The 22,911-nt window shown below is 43.7% G+C and overlaps 1 protein-coding gene across 2 annotated transcripts in view; it reads left to right on the plus strand.

Annotated features, from left to right (window-relative positions):
• Positions 1 to 22,911, plus strand: part of mtmr9 (myotubularin related protein 9) — a 119,965-nt gene that overhangs the window by 55,196 nt on the left and 41,858 nt on the right. For both annotated transcript variants that reach the window (XM_063035583.1, XM_063035590.1), the window contains exons 3-4: positions 1,939 to 2,064; positions 7,894 to 8,067. In XM_063035583.1, the coding sequence (XP_062891653.1) occupies positions 1,939 to 2,064; positions 7,894 to 8,067 (300 nt within the window). The remainder of the gene's footprint in view (positions 1 to 1,938; positions 2,065 to 7,893; positions 8,068 to 22,911) is intronic.

Raw genomic sequence — 22,911 nt, forward strand, 5'->3', positions numbered from 1 at the left:
CGAAAATCTGACGCAAGAGCTCTCCGCAGAAACACGGCGCAAGCGCTGTTGGCAGAAAATCTCACACAAGTGCTCTGGGCAAAACACTCTCTCCAGTAACTTTAAGCTATGAAGCTGCCGAATCATACCAAATAACACATAAAAATACACAGCCTATATAAAGTAGAAATAATGTATGTACAGTGTAGTATCACTTACCGGAATTGGGACAGCTCCGAGCACACTGATGATGGTGTGTTAGACTGAGTCGTCGGAGATTGGGGTGGTGCAGTGGCCCCCACCCTCCAGGCAGCAACCCGATACCGATCCGCGAAGAATGCAGTGGTCCAGCGGTAGCTGGGAGGCATCCAACACATCTTTAAGAAAAAACCGAAATAAACAAGCTAATTAATTAGGTGCTGCCCGGCACGTAAATGTCGACCCAGATCAGAGGCGACACAATTGGCAATCGCCTCTGATCTGGGCTGACAATTACGTGCCGGGCGGCACCTAATTAATTAGCTTGTTTATTTCTGCTTTTTCCTTAAAGATGTGCTGAATGCCTCCCGGCTACCGGGGCATTCTCCGCAAATCGGTATCTGTCCGCGACCCGGGGGTTGGGGTGGTGGGACACAGGGGTGTCATCTCATCGTCGATCAGGGCAGGCAGGTCATCTTCTATGTCTGCCTGCCTCGATGGTGAAGGTAGAGGTTCATCGTCTGCTGTGGCTGATGTGGAAGGCTTGAAAAACGACAGTATGCTTGACTGCTAGCCTCGCGCATTTTTCTATCATACAGTTCTTTGTAAGCACTCAAACCATCCTGCAAATATGCCCTAAACCGACGTACCCTTTCAAAATTAAAGTCGTACTTTATCATTGCAGTGAAAATCTCACGCAGTTGCTTCACATTCAGTTTCTGGACGACTTCACTTTCGCTACTGCATTCAGTTTTGATTGTTATCCTTTCCTCTTCCAAATGCATCAGCTCTTCATATACAGTATCAGTTCTTGGTCATGGGATGCCAAACCTCTTCAACATCATCTTCATCAACTTCCACAAGCCAAACTCACTTTGTCCTTACTTCGTTCACCACGATCGAAACACTTAATTATGTCTAGTTTTACGCTAAGTGTAACACCCTTACGAGCTCTTTCAGGCTTCTCCAATACCTTAGAACTCATCTTTGCTAACGGCTGCTCACAGGTACGTGTTTAAGCAATGCCGGCGAGAATGCCGTTCCGAATCCGGGGGAGAGTGGGTGCTTTTTTTTGCGCGCTGCTTTTTTCGTAACAGTGAGGTTTCGTAAAGCGAGTGTTCGAAAAGCAGGGGACACCTGTAATTTTTTTTCTTATTATTTCATTCTTTTTGTACTTGCACAGTTTGTTGTTTTTTTGCACACTGGTTGAACACCCAGTTGGTGTAATATTTCATTGATTCTGTCAAGGTCATTATTCTGTTATGGAGTATGTCGCACGAAGATAAGTCTCAGGGTTGTGTATTGTGACATGTATATATACTTTGAAATTTACTTTGACCTTTTGAACTTTGAGTTTCAAACCTTGGTGCAATCAGATAATGTTTTCTTGGTAGAATCAGTGCAGGCAAGTGGGCTGAAACTCAATCCTGTGAGGAAACTCTTGGTATACTCTTCATTCTTTGGTTTCTTGTTCCTACTTGCTAACAAATGAAGGTAAGGTATTTGGTGTTGGAATGCTGCAGCTGGCTTGCAAGCCTCAGGGCACATTGGCTATGCCCCAGTTCGTGGTTAACCTGTAGTGACATCCGTGGAGATGATGCAGGTGATCTAAGTATACCTAAACAAAAAACTTGTAGAGAAGGGAATAGAATTGTAAACTTTCTGTACAACTGTTTATTTAAAAAATGTTGCAAAAATATTATGGAATTATTTTGCTGATTGAATTCGTGATTTTTTTTTCTCTTATTTTCCTTTATTCAGGCTTTATCCACTCTGGATTCCACTACATTAATGTATCCTTTCTTTTTTCGACCGATGTTTGAGGTCTTAGAAGATGGATGGCATTCCTTCCTTCCAGAGCACGAATTCACTTTGCTTTCTGCAATGGTGAGTCCACACTGTCAAAAGAAAGTTGGTTGCAAATTCAGTGTTTATATATTTGTTGTAGCTTTTTATCAGTGGTGAGATTTTTTTAATCAAGGTGTAGATTACTGTGAGATTTGTAAAGAATTTTTGATGGAGACTTCAATACAGGATTGTTATTTGATTGAAATTAAGTTTGAAAATTAAAATTGCAGTCATTTGAGGTACCACCATATAGATTTGAGAAAATTGTCATTCTCAACTATTGTTTATTCTCTGCTGGCTGCTAAGGTGGCTTTTAAGTAATTACAACCGACTAAACAAAACCTGTAAAAAAAAATAATTGTCCCGGGTTTATTGTAGATAACTGGTGGTATTTATTTATCACCAATGGAAGATGTAAATTTCCTGGTCACTATCAGAATACTTGTATATTCAAAAAACTATTATACAAACCCCATTTCCAGAAAAGTTGGGATATTTTCCAAAATGCAATAAAAACAAAAATCTGTGATATGTTAATTCACATGAACCTTTATTTAACTGACAAAAGTAATCTGCAAAGAGATAGCAGACAACTGCAGGAAACATAAAGTTGTGGTGGTAGGGGATTTTAATTTTCCATACATTGATTGGGACTCCCATACTGTTAGGGGTCCAGATGGTTTAGAGTTTGTAAAATGTGTTCAGGAAAGTTTTCTAAATCAGTATATAGAGGGACCAACTAGAGGGGATGCAATATTGGATCTCCTGTTAGGCAACGAATTAGGGCAAGTGACGGAAGTCTGTGTAGGGGAGCACTTTGGTTCCAGTGATCATAACACCATTAGTTTCAATTTGATCATGGACAAGGATAGATCTGGTCCTAGGGTTGAGGTTCTGAACTGGAAGAAGGCCAAATTTGAAGAAATGAGAAAGGATCCCCTAATCTGAGGAAAGACATCTTTGCCATGGAGGGAGTACAAAGAAGGTTCACCAGATTGATTCCTGGGATGGCAGGTCTTTCATATGAAGAAAGACTGGATGAACTGGGCTTGTACTCGTTGGAATTTAGAAGATTGAGGGGGGATCTGATTGAAACGTATAAGATCCTAAAGGGATTGGACAGGCTAGATGCGGGAAGATTGTTCCCGATGTTGGGGAGGTCCAGAACGAGGGGTCACAGTTTGAGGATAGAGGGGAAGCCTTTTAGGACCGAGATTAGGAAAAACTTCTTCACACAGAGAGTGGTGAATCTGTGGAATTCTCTGCCACAGCAAACTGTTGAGGCCAGTTCATTAGCTATGTTTAAAAGGAAGGTAGATATGGCCCTTGTGGCTACAGGGGTCAGGGGGTATGGAGGGAAGGCTGGGTTCTGAGTTGGATGATCAGCCATGATCATAATAAATGGCGGTGCAGGCTCGAAGGGCCGAATGGCCTACTCCTGCACCTATTTTCTATGTTTCTATGTTTCTATGATCTAAAAAGCGTGGATTGGGACAGGTTGTTCTCTGGCAAAGATGTGATTGGTAGGTGGGAAGCCTTCAAAGGGGAAATTTTGAGAGTGCAGAGTTTGTATGTTCCTGTCAGGATTAAAGGCAAATTGAATAGGAATAAGGAACCTTGGTTCTCAAGGGATATTGCAACTCTGATAAAGAAGAAGAGGGAGTTGTATGAAATGTATAGGAAACGGGGTAAATCAGGTGCTTGAGGAGTATAAGAAGTGCAAGAAAATACTTAAGAAAGAAATCAGGAGGGCAAAAAGAAGACATGAGGTTGCCTTGGCAGTCAAAGTGAAGGATAATCCAAAGAGCTTTTACAAGTATATTAAGAGCAAAAGGATTGTAAGGGATAAAATTGGTCCTCTTGAAGATCAGAGTGGTCGGCTTTGTGCGGAACCAAAGGAAATGGGGGAGATCTTAAATAGGTTTTTTGCGTCTGTATTTACTAAGGAAGCTGGCATGAAATCTATGGAATTGAGGGAATCAAGTAGTGAGACCATGGCAACTGTACAGATTGAAAAGGAGGAGGTGCTTGCTGTCTTGAGGAAAATTAAAGTGGATAAATCCCTGGGACCTGACAGGGTGTTCCCTTGGACCTTGAAGGAGACTAGTGTTGAAATTGCGGGGGCCCTGGCAGAAATATTTAAAATGTCGCTGTCTATGGCTGAAGTGCTGGAGGATTGGAGAGTGGCTTATGTTGTTCCGTTGTTTAAAAAAGGATCGAAAAGTAATCCGGGAAATTATAGACTGGTGAGTTTAACGTCAGTAGTAGGTAAGTTATTGGAGGGAGTACTAAGAGACAGAATCTACAAGCATTTGGATAGACAGGGGCTTATTAGGGAGAGTCAACATGGCTTTGTGCGTGGTAGGTCATGTTTGACCAATCTGTTGGAGTTTTTTGAGGAGGTTACCAGGAAAGTGGATGAAGGGAAGGCAGTGGATATTGTCTACATGGACTTCAGTAAGGCCTTTGACAAGGTCCCGCATGGGAGGTTAGTTGGGAAAATTCAGTCGCTAGGTATACATGGAGAGGTGGTAAATTGGATTGGACATTGGCTCGATGGAAGAAGCCAGAGAGTGGTGGTAGAAAATTGCTTCACTGAGTGGAGGCCTGTGACTAGTGGTGTGCCACAGGGATCAGTGCTGGGTCCATTGTTATTTGTCATCTATATCAATGATCTGGATGATAATGTGGTAAATTGGATCAGCAAGTTTGCTGATGATACAAAGATTGGAGGTGTAGTCGACAGTGAGGAAGGTTTTCAGAGCCTGCAGAGGGACTTGGACCAGCTGGAAAAATGGGCTGAAAAATGGCAGATGGAGTTTAATACTGGCAAGTGTGAGGTATTGCACGTTGGAAGGACAAACCAAAGTAGAACATACAGGGTTAATGGTAAGACACTGAGGAGTGCAGTGGAACAGAGGGATCTGGGAATACAGATACAAAATTCCCTAAAAATGTCGTCACAGGTAGATAGGGTCGTAAAGAGAGCTTTTGGTACATTGGCCTTTATTAATCGAAGTATTGAGTATAAGAGCTGGAATGTTATGATGAGGTTGTATAAGGCATTGGTGAGGCCGAATCTGGAGTATTGTGTTCAGTTTTGGTCACCAAATTACAGGAAGGATATAAATAAGGTTGAAAGAGTGCAGAGAAGGTTTACAAGGATGTTGCCGGGACTTGAGAAACTCAGTTACAGAGAAAGGTTGAATAGGTTAGGACTTTATTCCCTGGAGCGTAGAAGAATGAGGGGAGATTCGATAGAGGTATATAAAATTATGATGGGTATAGATAGAGTGAAAGCAAGCAGGCTTTTTCCACTGAGGCAAGAGGAGAAAAAAACCAGAGGACATGGGTTAAGGGTGAGGGGGGAAAAGTTTAAAGGGAACATTAGAGGGGGCTTCTTCACACAGAGAGTGTGGGGGTATGGAATGAGCTGCCAGACGAGGTGGTAAATGCAGGTTCTTTTTTAACATTTAAGAATAAATTGGACAGATACATGGATGGGAGGTGTATGGAGGGATATGGTCCGTGTGCAGATCAGTGGAACTAGGCAGAAAATGGTTCGGCACAGCCAAGAAGGGCCAAAGGGCTTGTTTCTGTGCTGTAGTTTCTATGGTTCTATAGTACAAAGAAAAGAGTTTCAGTAGTTTTACTGACCAACGTAATTGTATTTTGTAAATATATACAAATTTAGAATTTGATGGCTGCAACACACTCAACAAAAGTTGGGACAGAGTTAAAATAAGACTGAAAAGTGTGCAGAAAAGTCATGCTACTGTGACAATTATAGCCACCTGGGCTTGGGAGTACTTCGGAAAACTAGTGTCACTCAACACAGTCAGTCACTGCATCCAGAAATGCAACTTGAAACTGTATTACACAAGGAGGAAGCCATACATCAACTCTATGCAGAAACGCCAGCGAGTTCTCTGGGCCCGAGCTCATCTCAGATGGACCGAAAGACTGTGAAACCGTCTGCTGTGGTCAGATGAGTCCACATTTCAGCTAGTTTTCGGAAAAAACGGGCGTTGAGTTCTCCGTGCTAAAGATGAAAACGACCATCCAGATTGTTATCAGCGAAAGGTGCAAAAGCCAGCATCTGTGATGGTATGGGGGTGCATCAGTGCCCACGGCATGGGTGAGTTGCATGTATGTGAAGGTACCGTTGACTCTGAGGCATATATTAAGATTTTAGAGAGACATATGTTGCCATCAAGGTGATGTCTCTTCCCGGGACGTCCACGCTTATTTCAGCAGGACAATGCCAGACCACATTCTGCACGGGCTACAACAGCGTGGCTTTGTAGACACAGAGTGCGTGTGCTTGACTGGCCTGCTGCCAGTCCAGATCTATCTGTTATTGAAAATGTATGGCGCATCATGAAGAGGAGAATCAGACAACAGAGACCACGGACTGTTGAGCAGCTGAAGTCTTATATCAAGCAATAATGGACAAAATTTCCAATTGCAAATGTACTACAGTTAGTATCCTCAGTTCCAAAACGATTAAAAAGTGTTATTAAAAGGAAAGGTGATGTAACACAATGGTAAACATGCCTCTGTCCCAACTTTTGTTGAGTGTGTTGCAGCCATCAAATTCTAAATTTGTGTATGTTTACAAAATACAATTAAGTTGGTCAGTAAAACTACTGAAAATCTTTTCTTTGTACTTTTGTCAGTTAAATAAAGGTTCACGTGAATTAACATATCACAGATTTTTGATTTTATTGCATTTTGGAAAATATCGCAACTTTTCTGGAAATAGGGTTTGTACTAACTGTGGATTGTTCATTCTATTTATTCAGTAGTGAATAAACAGTGAGAGGTCAAAGATGTCTATGGAAATTTTAAGCAAAGAATACAGAAATGTATAGCAAAGCTGATATAAGATGTTGTGGAAGATGAAAATTGGCAAAGATATGGTGAATTGAGTTCTTGGGTTCTAGGACCTTGTGGACAAAGGTGATGGTTTGGCTCTTGGACAGGGCTGGCTAGAGAGTCTGCTGAATAACTGGACTAATGTGGAAATAAATGGCAAGTAATTGGACTAATGTGGGAAAAGATTATTGTGAGGATCTCCCTTTGAAAGAATGAGAGCAGCATGTATTCTATAGGCAGTAGTAGTTTCAATAAGTGGCCAAAGGCATTCTTCTGGGTCAGTTAGGAGATGTGAGTGAGAAATTGGGATGGAAAATGAAGGAAGACATAAAATGGAATCCAGTTCCAGGCCTTTTTATTGGATCAAAAGAAATTTAAGTGCTTTCACTGTCATTTCAGCATTTACCTGCCTGTCTGGCTCAGGCAAAAAAGATGCTCCAAAAATGCCTGAATTGCATATGCCCTGGTATGAAGCTGAGATATACAATCCATGCTGCCAAATATGGAAAGAGAATTCTTCTGTCCAGCTGTTCTGTATGCCTTAAATAGATTAAACTTTGCTGTCTTCTGAAAACATACATTTCTAAACAGTTTTGTTTGCCATCAGTATGCTATTATAAGCAGTTAGTCATGAAATTTGTTGTTTTTAGCAAGAAATAAGATCTTGGGAATAGAACAGGATCTTCTCTTTGTGGGATTGTCCAAGTTTGGTTTGATTCGTTATTTCAAAAAAGATTATTACATTTGGGTTAAGGAAAATCCTGTACAATATTTTAAGCTATAAATAATGCTAATTTTTCTGCATGAATTCAAAGCTATGTCTTTGAAATCATGCATTCGTCAAAAAATCACTGCGAAATGTAAAATTATATAATCTTTCAAAAATATAAATAGACTGTTGTGAATCTCCTTAAGTGTTTCAAAAGAATTGTTTAATTTTAGAATGAATATTTTGATTTTGAAAATAACTTTTGCTCTTCCTAATATCAGACTAATGAGTGGCGACTTAGTTACGTGAACAAAGATTTCGCTGTCTGCCTGTCCTACCCTCCCATTGTCACCGTGCCAAAGTCAATTGAGGATGAGGTTCTGAAAAAGGTTGCTACGTTTCGTCAAGGTGGTCGCTTCCCTGTCCTCAGCTACTATCACAAGAAGAATGGAATGGTGAGCATCTGAGATGGTTGTAGCTTTTGTGTAGAAAAGCAGGCTTGAAAGCACACCAGGTACAATCATTTTCTAACTATACTTAACTATATTCTTGCATCTATCCGCAGACTTGGGATCTACAAACATTTCCTATTTTCATAAGATAATGTCTCACTGAGAGAAGTTTTCTTTAATAATCTCCAAATTGCTTTCATAAATTCCCTTGACTTACTCCAGGCAAGTGTTTACTGTATTGATGAATATATTGTATTTTAGCCTAAGCTGTTTTAAAATTACCCGTTATTATAAATTCTTTAAATATATGAAACCAGTCATCTATTTATGGAGGTTTCTTAACTAATTCTAATTAATTAAACATTTGACTTTTCTAAAGATGTTTGCCGTTAGAAGCGTTCCAAATTACAGTGCAGTACAAAATCAATATTTCATGTTCTGCTACTGTTAGTGTGCTCTTCCTCCTTTCCATCTATGTCACTGCTAGGTAGGGAAGAGGCTGAAGACCAGGACCTCCTTTGAATTACTCTCAGTACCACGTACAGATGAATAAGTGGCTGAGGAACTGGTGCAGAGAACAGAGTTTCAGATTTCTGGATCATCGGGATCTCTTCTGAGGAAGGTACGACCTGTACAAAAAGGACAGGTTACACCTGAACCCGAGGGGGACCAATATCCTTGCAGGCAGATTTGCTAGAGCTGGTGTGGAGGGTTTAAACTAATTTGATGGGAGATGAGAACTGGAGTGATAGGGCTGAGGATGGAGATGTTGGTATACAACTCGATGCAGTGTGAGTCTGAGGAAGGATGGCAGATGGCAGGGCAAAATTGCATTCAGTGGGATGAGGTGAACTGTGACCTGGAAGCAAAATTGAAAAGAATGATGAGTACAGCACTGAAGATGCTATATTTGAATGCACATAGTGCACGGAACAAGGTTGATGATCTTGTAGCACAGTTAGAGATTGGCAGCTATAAAGCTGAGCGTATCACTGAGAAGTGGCTGAAAGATGATCCTAGTTTGGAGTTTAACATCTAAGGATATACCTTGTGTCAAGAGGAGAGGCAGATAGACAGAAGGGGTGGGATAGCTCTGTTGGTAAAAAAGGAAATCAAATCCTTAGAAAGAGGCAAGATAAAATCAGAAGATGTAGAGTCCTTGTGGGTACAGTTCAGAAGCTGCAAGGGTGAAAAAGACCCTGATGTGTGTTAAATATATGTCCCTAAACAATAACCAGGATGTAGGATATAAATTTCAATGGAAAATAGAAAAGGCATGTAATAAGGGCAATGTTATGGTAGTAATAGGGACTTCAATATGCAGGTAGATTGGAAAAATCAGGTTGGTGCTGGATCCCAAGAGAGGGAATTTATGGAATGCCTACGAGATGGATTTTTAGAGCAGCTTATGGTTGAGCTCTCCAGGGGAAAGGCAATTTTGGATTGTGTGTTGTGTACTGAACCAGATTTGATTAGGGAGATTAAGGCAGCACAACAACAGTCGAATAAATGCAGGAGGCCTTACACAAGTCGTAGAGCAAGAGATTTTAATAAAGAAGCTTTCACAGAATTTTGATGGCGTAGTTGCAATCAAATTGGCGCAAGAGGCCTCATGCATTAACAAAGGCAAATAAAAGTAAGGCTAGAACAAGCAGAGCAGCTGTTGTGGGAGCGGGCCAGTGTTAAATTGGGGAAGCTTTGGCTATCAGGATTAGGCAAGGTAAATATCGGGTAAGCTTCATTCATCATTCTTTGTTTATTAGTACAAAGAATGGCTCCAGGGGCTGTACTGTGTTCTTTGTGTGAGATGTGGGAATTCTGGGAGGGCGCCAGCCTCCCGGATAACCACATTTGCACCAGTTGCACAGAGCCTCTGCTCCTCACAGAATGTGTTAAAGAACTGGAGCTGCTGCTTGAAGAAAGGAAATTGAGGGAAATGGTTGATAGGAGCGACAGGGACAGTCATCCTTATGTTGCAAAAGGCAAGATAATGGGTGACTTTCAGGAGAGGGAGGGGAAATGGGCAGCCAATGCAGAGTATCCCTGCAGCCGCTCACCTCAATAATAAGTATACCATTTTGGATACAGTTGAGGGGGACAACCTACCGGGGACAGGGGGGGTGGATGAGCCACACCGACCGGGCCTCTGGAAGGGTAACGAAGAGGAATGCAGTAGTGATAGTGGATTAGAGTAGTAGACACGAGATTAGGTGGACGCGATAGAGACACCCGGATAGTTTGTTGCCTCCCAGGTGCCAGGATCAAAGACTTCTCGGATGGGTCCATGACATTCTAAAGGAGGAGGGAGAGCAGCCAGAAGTCTTGGTACATATTGGCACCAGCTAAAAAAGTAGAAATAGTGAGGAGGTTCTGAAGAGAGAATTTAGCAAGCTAGGTAGAAAGCTGAAAAGCAGGACATCCAGGGTAGCAGACTCTGGATTGCTGTCTGTGCCACGTGCTAGTGAGGATAAGAATAGGATGATTTAGCAGATAAATGCGTGGCTGACAAAATCTGGACACCCAGATGGTATGTTGTCTCCCAGGCGCTCGGTATGAAGATTGGTGGAGGGGCAGGTAGTGCTGAGGAAAGAGGAAGGCTGCAGAAGGACTTAGACAGATTTAGAGAATGGGCAAGAAAGTGATAAATGAAGTACAATGTTGGAAAATGCATGGTCATGCACTTTGGTAGAAGAAATAAATGAGCAGAGTATTTTCTAAACAAGGAGAAAATCCAAAAATCTGAGATGCAAAGAGACTTCGGAGGCCTTGTGTAGAACACCCTAAAGGTTAACTTGCAGGTTGGGTCAGTCGTGAGGATGGCAAATGCAATGTTAGCATTCATTTCAAGAAGTCTAGAGCACAAGAGCAGTAGTATGATGCTGAGGCATTATAATGCACTGGTGAGGCCTCACCTTGAGTATTATGAACAGTTTTGGGCTCCTTATCTAAGAAGAGATATTTTGGCATTGGAGTGGCTTCAGAGGAGGTTCACAAGGATGGTTCCGGGAATGAAGGGGTTATCATATGAAGAATGTTTGATGGCTCTGGGCCTGTACACACTGGAATTTAGAAGGATGAGGTGGGATCTCATTGAAACCTTTCAAATGTTGAAAGGCCTAGACAGAGTAGATATGGAAAGGATATTTCCCATGGTGAGGGAGTCTAGGATAAGAGAGCACGGCCTCAGCATACAAGGGCGTCCATTTAAAACAGAGTTGTGGAGAACTTTCTTTAGCCAGACGGAATTCAATTTGTGGAATTTGTTACCACAGGCAGTTGTGGAGGCCAGGTCGTTGGGTGTATTTACGGCGGAGATGGATAGATTCTTGATTGGCCACAGCATCAAAGGTTACAGGGAGAAGGCCAAGGAGTGGAACTGAGGAAGGGGAACAGAAAAATATCAGCCATGATTAAATGGCTGAGCAGGCTTGATTGAAACCTATCGAATATTGAAAGACCCAAATGTTGTGAATGTGGAGAGGATGTTTCCTATAGTGGGTGAGTCTAGGACCAGAAGACACACCCTCGGAATAGAGGGGTGTCCATTTAGGACAGAGATGAGAAGGAATTTCTTTAGCCAGAAGGTAGTGAATCTGTGGAGGCCAAGTCATTGAGTATACTTAAATCGGAGGTTGATAGGTTCTTGGTTAACTAAGGCATCAGAAGTTAGGGGGAGAAGGCAAGAGAATGGTTTTGAGGGATAATCAATCAACCATGATGGAATGGCGGAGCAGACCTGTTGGACAAGTGGCATTATTCTGCTCCGGGGTCTTATGATCTCTTCCAGTATGCTTTTCCAGACTATACACCATTCTATGATTGAATTTTTTCCAGCATATTATTCACTTAGAAACATAGAAAACCTACAGCACAATACAGGCGCTTCGGCCCACAAAGTTGTGCGGAACATGTCCCTACCTTAGAAATTTCCAGACTTCCCCATAGCCCCCTATTTTTCTAAGTTCCATGTACCTATCTAAACGTCTCTTAAAACAGGGGTCCCCAACCTTTTTTGCACCACGGACCGGTTTAATATTGACAATATTCTTGCGGACCAGCTGACTGGGGGGGGGTGGAGTGGGGGGTGTTCCAAGTAGGGTTGCCAACTTTCTCACTCCCAAATAAGGGACAAAAGTAGCAGTCAAATCCCGGGACACTTGTGTTTACCCCAGGAAAGACTACCATGACCATGCAGCCTTGCGTGGGCACATGTGTGCGCCTGCATGCGCCTGCATGACGTGCACATATGTGCCGATTTTTTTTTTCCACAGATCAGTTTTGGCTTAATCTTCCCGACTACACTGTACATACATTATTTCTACTTTATATAGGCTGTGTATTTATCATATCATTCCTGCTTTTACTATATGTTAGTATTATTTTAGGTTTTATGTGTTATTTGGTATGATTTGGTAGGTTATATTTTGGGTCTGGGAACACTCAAAAATTTTTCCCATATAAATTAATGGTAATTGCTTCTTCAGTTTACACCATTTCGGCACGAACGGTTTCATAGGAACGCTCTACCTTAGCGGGGGAAATACAGGACAAGAGCGGTCCCATATGGGATAAACCAATTTAGCCCAATATACGGGATGTCCCGGCAAATACGGGACAGTTGGCAACCCCCTATGTTCAAGTTCAACAGTGCGTGACAGGGAATGAGGGAAGGTGCCGCTGACTCATATCGTTTCGTCGCGGCCCGGCAGCACATGCTTTGCGGCCCAGACCCAGTCCGTGGCCCGGTGGTTGGGGACCGCTGTCTTAAAAGACCCTATTGTATCCTCCTCCACCACCGTTGCCAGCAGCCCATTCCATGCACTCACCACTCTATGAGTAAAAAAACTTACCTGACATCTCCTCTGTACCTACTCCCCAGCACCTTAAACCTGTGTCCCCTTGTGGCAACCATTTCAGCCCTGGGAAAAAGCCTCTGACTGTCCACACGATCAATGCCTCACATCTTCTTATACACCTCTATCAGGTCACCTCTCATCCTCCGTCGCTCCAAGGAAAAAAGGCCGAGTTCATTCAACCTGTTTTCATAAGGCATGCTCCCCAATCCAGGCAACATCCTTGTAAATCTCCTCTGCATCCTTTCTATGGTTTCCACATCCTTCCTGCAGTGAGGCGACCAGAACTGAGCACAGTACTCCGAGCTTGAAAAGAAATGTAGTTCCATTATTTAAAAACGCAAACACGAGGAAATCTGCAGATGCTGGAATTACAAGCAACACACACAAAGTGCTGGTGGAATGCAGCAGGCCAGGCAGCATCCATAGGAAGAAGCACAGTCGATGTTTCAGGCCAAGACCCTTCGTCAGGACTAACTGAAAGGAGAGTTAGTAAGAGATTTGAAGCGGGGGGGGGATCCAAAATGATAGGAGAAGACAGGAGGGGGAGGGATAGAGCTAGGAGCTGGACAGTTGATTGGCAAAAGGAATACAAGGCTGGAGAAGGGAGAGGATCATGGGACAGGAGGTCTAGGGAGAAAGAAAGGGGGAGGGGAGCGCCAGAGGAAGATGGAGAGCAGGCAAGGAGAAATTGTGAGAGGGACAGAGAGAGAGAGAAAAAAAATGAATGAATGAATGAGTGATGGGGTGATATGTCGATCCATGGCCTCCTCTACTGTCAAGATGAAGCCACAATCAGGTTGGAGGAACACCACCTTATATTCCGTCTGGGTAGCCTCCAGCCTGATGGCATAAACATTGACTTCTCTAACTTCCGTTAATGCCCCACCTCCCCTTCTTACCCCATCCCTTATTTATTTATTTATTTTTATTTTTTTCCCCCTTTCTGTCTCTCTCTCCTTTTTTTCTCCCTAGGTCTCCTGTCCCATGATCCTCTCCCTTCTCCAACCTGGTATCCCTCTTGCCAATCACCTGTCCAGCTCTTGGCTCCATCCCTCCCCCTCCTGTCTTCTCCTATTATTTTGGATCTCCCCCTCCCCCTCCCACTTTCAAATCTCTTACTATCTCTCCTTTCAGTTAGTCCTGATGAAGGGTCTCGGCCTGAAATGTCGACTGTGCTTCTTCCCATAGATGCTGCCTGGCCTGCTGCATCCCACCAGCATTTTGTGTGTGTTGCTTGTACAAAAATTCCGTTATTGCTTTTTTTTTTTTGCTAAGTGCTCTGCAGACTAGTAGCTGGACTGTTGGTTCAGCAAGCATTAAACAGGAAGAATGAGGATGCTTTCTCTTGCTGAGAATTGTGAAGAATTTTTGCCTCCAAATATTAATGCTTTCCAGTTTGTGGAATGAGTGCCAACCTTAATGGGGAGCAACTGCATGAGCCTGTTAGGCCTAAGCCTGTGTTTCCAAATACTGTACTCCCAGAATTTGCATCACAGTCATTCACATGGTTGTGCCATTATTTGTTAAAACTCCAAGCTGTGGAATATCCACCCTAAATTTCCCTAAATTAGTTTTCTGTTTTGGTCCTTAAAACTTGTTTGTTTAACCAAGATGTTCATCTACTGTCCAAAGAGACATTTAGAGAGGTACATGAATAGGTTGTTGCATTTGTGGAATTTCTTACCACAGGCGGCTGTGGACGCCAGGTTGTTGGGTGTATTTAAGTCAGGGCCTGATAGGTTCTTGATTGGACACAATATCAAAGGTTACAGGGAGAAGGCTGGGATGGGGCTGAGGCGAGGGGAGAAAGGATCTCTCATGATTGAATAGCAGAGCAGACTCAATAGGCCAAATGGCCAAATTCTGCTCCCATGTCTTGTGGTCTTAAATATATCTCCTAATAAAAAGGATGTACTAAGCAGGTCAGGGAACATTTGTAGTGTGAGAAACAGGAATTTCTTTTGTTTAGACTTTCATCAGAACAAGGAAAAATTAGAAATTAATAATAACTTGCTGAGAAATCGAGAGGGGTGGTGAAAATATAAGAAATGTCATATGTGCTGTAGATTCTGTATGTTCAATAATCTGTGAATACAACAAAGCTCAGATATTTCCAAACTTTCAGTTTTGGTTCCTTGCACAAGAACATTGTTCTTCTTTACTTCATGGCTATCAATGTCAAAAAGTTTAAATATCCAGTTAAAGAGGGAGGACTGAGAATACTAAATAAAGGAAATCTCAGAACAATTCTAACTTAAGCAGATAAGTGTTTAATAATTGAAGGTTTTCTCAGAATCTTTCATTTTAAAACTTGGATTTGTAAGAAGTTTTAAGTATTTAAGTAATTGCTTTAAAATTTTTGCTTTATAAATTGGCAGAATCATATTTCTTTTGATTTCAGCAGAATTTTGATTTGTAGACCACTCAGAAATCCTTATTTAAACAAATAAATCAAACACTCAGTTTTCAATAACCCTTAAGTAAAACTTCCCTTGTTAAACTACAGGAGACTCATTTCAAAAATGTTTTAATTTCTGCAGGATACTTGTTTAGGTTATATCTGATTCAATTATTAACAGTAATTTAGTTCTAAGCAATTGGGTTAGTTTCCTTCAGAAGATTTTATTTCAGTTTTCTTTTGAACTTGCTCCTCATTAACATAAACCTGAATTAAGAAGTGGAAATGCAGTGTAAACATTCAGGATGAAGAGAGTACCAAATTAAAGGCCGTGTATTCCTTTAAGTTCTGAATCATGAATATTAAGAAAAGAATGCTGAAAAATGCATGCAAGGAATGTTACGTACCCCGTAACTGGGTTGCCAAACCAGCAGAAATGGATCACTCAGTTGGAGTCTGGAGTACTAGAACTAAGAAAGTTTTATTAAAGAAACAAGCAACACAGTAATCGAAAGGATAATAAATGCAACAGTTCAGTGATGATAAACGCACATGTGCACAGAATTAAGATAACAGCATCAATCAAGCTCTATCGTTGTCTAGGGGTAAATGACCAATTTCAAAATGACTCAAAGTTCAGTCCAGTTTAGTAGTTCAGTTCGCAGTAATCGTTGCCATGGCGGTGGACAACGTGGGGGAAGAGAGAGATAGAATAGGAACAACTCATCATTCAGAACGGCTTCACTCACAGACCAGCAAGATGGCTCACAGACCAGCGAGATGGCTCACAAACAGCATTTGGGCGGGTCCTTGGTGATGTCACCTGAGGTCACCGACTGTGACCCCTCCTCCAGATGCGGTCGATCCTCTGCAGTGAACCCGGCACCCAGGCAAGGGCGGACACACACCGGGTTCCCGCTGATCGTACCTTTCCACCCTTGTCGTTGTCTGGCACTTCTCACCCACTCGTGAGAAGCGCACCGCTTCCAGGGTCTCGTTACCTCGGGTGGCGTGTGTGTCTGTCTTAGCGAACCTGTCCCTTTTTATCCCCCTGCTGGGGTATCGCCTGTCCATCACTTCAAACAGTTCAGGGCTCAAAGGGGGGAGCCGCTCCAGACAGCTCTTCCTCCCACATCCCTTCATTACACATCTCCAGACGCTGCTCCATTGTTCCTTATCTCTCCTTCCCCTGAGGGCAGGTGGCAGACCAACTGCTGATGCCACTGATGCTAGCCCAGGCCAGCAAACATCTTAATTTTATGTGTATTCTCGTAACACTTCCCCCCTTTAAGGATTTTTACCGGGAGGTAAAAATTACAAACATGACTACATTATCTGATACATACACAATATACATCTTTAACAGTTATTTAGCTAATACAGAGAATTTGAAATTGTCAACACCTTGACAGACAGTCATCACATTTTCTGTTCCTTTTACACGTGTTATTAATAATCCCTTAGACCAGGCTCCAACTCAGCAAACTTCATAGTGGCCAAAAACACTGATGAATTGCGACCAATGTAACCTCTCATTTGGTTTTGTCCCGGACCACAACAACAAGGGTCGTCCCATTCCGACTCAATTTTCCCTCGCAAGGGCTTAGTAGGAGGGGGACGGGTATTGACCGCAGAGTTATTGCAAAACTTCCTGCAGTACCCCACCATCTCCAAAAGCCTTCTGAGGGCCCTCTTGTCTGTCGGGGTTGGGAGGTCAGCGATAGCCTGCACTGTAGCTTGCATCACTGCCAGCTGCCCCTGTGTCACCACAATTCCCAGGTAAGTGACTCTCGTGTGGCCGAATTCATTTTTTTCAAGGTTCACTATCAAACTGGCTTCAGACAGCCGTGTTAAATTGCCAATACACACCTCTGTGTTCATCAGCCCTTTAGTCACTGAATTACTCGAAAAATATGGGTGTTGTTTACTTGGCTGCCCTATTGTAACAGACATAACCCAACGTCCCAGTTCTTTGCATTTCCTCGGGACAATCAAACACATGGGTGCGAGTCGTGTAATTACTCCTTCGGGGATTAAGGGAGAGACCTTATCAGTAGACCTGGCCAAAACAATAGCCTTCTCCCATCTGACCGATCCCATCCTAATCTTTTCAAAATGGTTTTTTCCTCTTAGCAGGGGGCCCCTAGCTTCATTGATTTCCACGCTAACACCGACCAGGTTTGTTAGCATATCAAAAACCGGTGACCGTCTCAGTTCGCGTCGGTCATGATCAATAACATTCTTCCCCCTGGGCAGCCGGTAAATCTCTTTCATGATTCCACCAACTGTTTCCTCCAGCACCGCAAAATGTCCACCGGGGGGTACCTCGTGGGCCATGTTAAAAACCTCATCCCCATAACTCTTTTGCACCACCCCCCATTCCTCATCTGCGGGTACTGTACTTGATTTCCCTTTCTTCCTTAGCACTTCCTCCTCTGCACAATAGCTTGTCAAGGCTGTGTCAGAGAGAGCGGTCTCGGCAAAAACCATCAGCCCCTCGTCTCGCTCCTGCGTCTGCACAAATTCTTTCCCGGCTACTGCTACGTCCGTCCCAGCTCCCTCACTACCTCTTATCTCACTACACCCTGTCTCATACAAGGTTGGCAGAAATGTTTCAGCCAAATTCACCATCGCGGGCGGGGCCTCCATGCTGGCAGGCTGACCCGTCAATCTCACGACTGGGAACACGATTCCTCCGGCGATGTCATTACCGAGCAAGACTTCCACGTCTTTCATCGGTAATTCGGACCTCACCCCGATCGTGACTAGTCCAGAGACCAGGTTGCTCTGTAAATGTATCTGGTGCAAAGGGACTGACTCTGTCCCTTCCCCAACACCTTTGACCTCTACCTCCCCAGTCTGGGTCTCTGAGCTAAACTCTAATACACTCTTCAGTATTAGTGACTGACACGCTCCCGTGTCTCTCCAGATCCGCACTGGAACTGGTTTTAACCTCTCCTTCACTGACACCAGTCCGGCCGAGATAAACCTCTCGCGCCCTTCCTGGACTTTTTCAGACCTGTCCTTCCCTAGCGGTTCGCTTAACAGCTCAATACAGCCATTCAAAATTTCCGCTTTTCCTTTCCCCGTCTCCTTCCTTGGGGCAAAGCACCTGGACGCAAAGTGTCCGACTTTCCCACAATTATAACAGACGACCCCAGGAGACTTCCTACCAGGCTGCTCCCGGTCTACCTTATCCTTTTCACTAGTCCCCGGCTTACTTTCTGACTTTTCCGGCGGACTCTCCCCGCCGTCCTGACTACCCTTCTGGTAGCCTTTACTCGGGGCAACCTTCATTTTATGCGTCAACGCATACTCATCCGCTAACTTAGCAGTTGCGGCTAACGTGGCTGCCTCTTTCTCATCGAGGTAGGGTCTCATACCCTCAGGGACACAACCTTTAAACTGCTCAATCAGAATCAGCTGCAGCAGTCTGTCATAATCCCCCTCTACCCCTTTCGAGGCGCACCAACGCTCACAATATGTTTGCATCTCGCGAGCAAACTCCAAATACGTGCGGTCCCACCGCTTCCTCGCATTCCGGAACCTCTGCCGGTATGCCTCCGGGACCAACTCATAAGTCCTGAGGATGGCCTCCTTCACCACCTCATACTTCTGGGCATCTTCCGGGGATAAAGCGGAGTAAGCTTGTTGGGCTTTCCCTTTCAGTACACTCTGAAGTAAAACAACCCACTTATCCCTCGGCCAGTCCTGACTTATAGCTACTTTTTCGAAGTGGAGAAAGTACCGATCCACATCGGTATCGTCAAATGGGGGAACCAGCCTAACCTCCTGGGTCGCCCGGAACCCTCCACCTTGGTTCGGCACGAGCCCCTGCTCGGCCCTTATCTTTAACTTCTCCAGCTCAAATTCCCTTTCCCTCTGTTTCTCCTCTCTCTCCAACTGTCTGTCCCTCTCTCTCTCTTCTCTCTCCAACTGTCTTTCCCTCTCTCTCTCTTCTCTCTCCAACTGTCTTTCTCTCTCTTGCCTTTCTACCTCTCTCTCTTTCTCCTGCCTTTCTAACTGCCGTACCCGGAACTCGTGCTCGAGTCTCAGTTTTTCAAGCTGTACCTGTACCGCGTCTCCAGCAGGTTTTTCAATAGACACCTCCCCCAGCTCACCTTGGGGAAACACACCTTTAGATACATAGTGCTCTACAATAGCTCTGTGTATCTCCTCTCTCCTCATTGTCGACTTCACCTTAGCAAGATTCACCCGTTTTGCCACAGCTATCAATTCCGATTTCCTGGCATCCTCTAATGCCTCCAAGGTCGGCGCCTTTATAAATTCCTCAACCTCCATTTCTGCTGTTTGTCTTTTCTTTCTTTCGGGAATTTTAACCCAATCAATTTACTCCGTCCCAAATTTAGCGTTCAAAATCGCGGACGAGAACCCCACTTATGTTACGTACCCCGTAACTGGGTTGCCAAACCAGCAGAAATGGATCACTCAGTTGGAGTCTGGAGTACTAGAACTAAGAAAGTTTTATTAAAGAAACAAGCAACACAGTAATCGAAAGGATAATAAATGCAACAGTTCAGTGATGATAAACGCACATGTGCACAGAATTAAGATAACAGCATCAATCAAGCTCTATCGTTGTCTAGGGGTAAATGACCAATTTCAAAATGACTCAAAGTTCAGTCCAGTTTAGTAGTTCAGTTCGCAGTAATCGTTGCCATGGCGGTGGACAACGTGGGGGAAGAGAGAGATAGAATAGGAACAACTCATCATTCAGAACGGCTTCACTCACAGACCAACAAGATGGCTCACAGACCAGCGAGATGGCTCACAAACAGCATTTGGGCGGGTCCTTGGTGATGTCACCTGAGGTCACCGACTGTGACCCCTCCTCCAGATGCGGTCGATCCTCTGCAGTGAACCCGGCACCCAGGCAAGGGCGGACACACACCGGGTTCCCGCTGATCGTACCTTTCCACCCTTGTCGTTGTCTGGCACTTCTCACCCACTCGTGAGAAGCGCACCGCTTCCAGGGTCTCGTTACCTCGGGTGGCGTGTGTGTCTGTCTTAGCGAACCTGTCCCTTTTTATCCCCCTGCTGGGGTATCGCCTGTCCATCACTTCAAACAGTTCAGGGCTCAAAGGGGGGAGCCGCTCCAGACAGCTCTTCCTCCCACATCCCTTCATTACACATCTCCAGACGCTGCTCCATTGTTCCTTATCTCTCCTTCCCCTGAGGGCAGGTGGCAGACCAACTGCTGATGCCACTGATGCTAGCCCAGGCCAGCAAACATCTTAATTTTATGTGTATTCTCGTAACAGGAAGTAACTCAAACTCTGAAAAAATAATTTAAGGGGACAAAATACAGTACAAGTCTCAAAGAAAGTAAAAGTGCTTAAGTATCAGGACATAAAATAACTGTTTATTGCAACACTGAATTACATGCAATACAACTACAGGTTTTTAGCCTGGGGCAAATCCATTGTGATGAACTGGAATGTAGTCACTGGCAGAAATTGATAGATGGGTAGAGCATGAAAATAGCATCATCACATTTGCAGAACAGGAGTGTTATTAGCAGTACTGTAATTACGATTGTGCTATCATAACAATAAGAAGTCTCATTTAAAATTAGATACGGAGTCATAGTTATACAACATAGAGATGGACCCTTCAGCACAACATGATCATGCCCATCAAGATGTTTGCCTGAGCTCATTTCGTTTAGATTCTTTTCTATTCATGTACTTGCCTAAATGTCTTTTAAATACTGTAGTTTTACCTGTTTTTGCTTCTCCCTAGCAGCTCATTCTACACAGCCATCACCCTCTATGTGGAACCCTTGGGTTCCTTTCAAAATTTTCTCCCTCAGCTTAACACTGTTCAAAGTTCAAAGTAAACTTATTACCGAAGTACATATATATCACCATATAGAACCCTGAGATTCATTTTCTTGCAGAAATTCACAGTAAATACAAGAAGCACAATAGAATCAATGAAGACCGCATCCAACAGGACAACAAACAACTAATGTGCAAAAGACAATAACTGTGCAAAATTTGCAAAAAGATACAGAAAAGGTCCTGTCCATGCTGTGTATTGAGAAGCCCTAAGGTCTTACTGACATATCTGGCATGTCTTGAATTAGCCATGTCTCCATGAAACACAGAGCACAGCAATCCTTCATTTCCCTCCGATGCAGCATTCATGCCTTTAGCAACTCATTCATGTTCTCCAGTGACTGTATGTTTGCTATCAAGATACAGACAAGAGGATTTTTTATACCCCAGTGTTTCAGTCTGGCTTGGAGTCCTCCCCCTCCTAAGACCATGAGATACAGGAGCAGAATTGGGCCTTTTGACCCATCAAGTCTGTTCTACCATTTCATCATGGCTGATCCACTTTCTCTCTCAGCCCAATCTCATACCTCCTCCTTGTATCCCTTCATTCCCTGACCAATCAAGAATCTATCAACCTCTGCCTTAAATATACATAAAGACTTAGAAACACAGAAACATAGAAAACCTACAGCACAATACAGGCCCTTCGGCCCACGAAGTTGTGCGGAACAAGTTCCTACCTTAGAAATTACTAGGCTTACCCATAGCCCTCTATTTTTCTAAGCTCCATGTACCTATCCAGAAGTCTCTTAAAAGACCCTATCCTATCCGCCTCCACCACCGTTGCTGGCAGCCCATTCCACGCACTCACCACTCTCTGAGTAAAAAATTTACCCCTGACATCTCCTCTGTACCTACTCCCCAGCACCTTAAACCTGTGTCCTCTTGTGTGGCAACCATTTCAGCCCTGGGAAAAAGCCTCTGACTATCCACACAATTAATGCCTCTCATCATCTTATACACCTATAAGGTCATCTCTCATCCTCCGTCGCTCCAAGGAGAAAAGACCGAGTTCACTCAACCTGTTTTCATAAGGGATGCTCCCCAATCCAGGCAACATCCTTGTAAATCTGCTCTGCACCCTTTCTATGGCTTCCACATCTTTCCTGTAGTGAGGCGGCCAGAACTGCTTTGAGCGCCCTATGGACTCGGACCCCAAGATCCCTCTGATCCTCCACTCTGCCAAGAGTCTTACTATATTCTGCCATCATATTTGACCTACCAAAATGAACCACTTCACACTTACCTGGGTTGAACTTCATCTGCCACTTCTCAGCCCAGTTTTGCATCCTATCAATGTCCCACTGTAACCTCTGACAGCCCTCCACACTATCCACAACACCTCCAACCTTTGTGTCATCAGCAAACTTACTAACCCATCCCTCCGCTTCCTCATCCAGGTCATTTATAAAAATCACGAAAGGTAAGGGTCCCAGAACAGATCCCTGAGGCACACCATTGGTCACCGACCTCCATGCAGAATATGACCCGTCTACAATCACTCTTTGCCTTCTGTAGGCAAGCCAGTTCTGGATCCACAAAGCAGTGTCCCCTTAGATCCCATGCCTCCTTACTTTCTCAATAAGCCTTGCATGGGGAACCTTATCAAATGCCTTGCTGAAATCCATATACAGTACATCTACTGCTCTACCTTCATCAATATGTTTAGTCACATCCTCAAAAACTTCAATCAGGCTCGTAAGGCACAACCTGCCCTTGACAAAGCCATGCT

Source organism: Mobula hypostoma, chromosome 2 (genome assembly GCF_963921235.1).
Source record: "Mobula hypostoma chromosome 2, sMobHyp1.1, whole genome shotgun sequence".
Lineage (NCBI taxonomy): Eukaryota > Metazoa > Chordata > Chondrichthyes > Myliobatiformes > Myliobatidae > Mobula > Mobula hypostoma.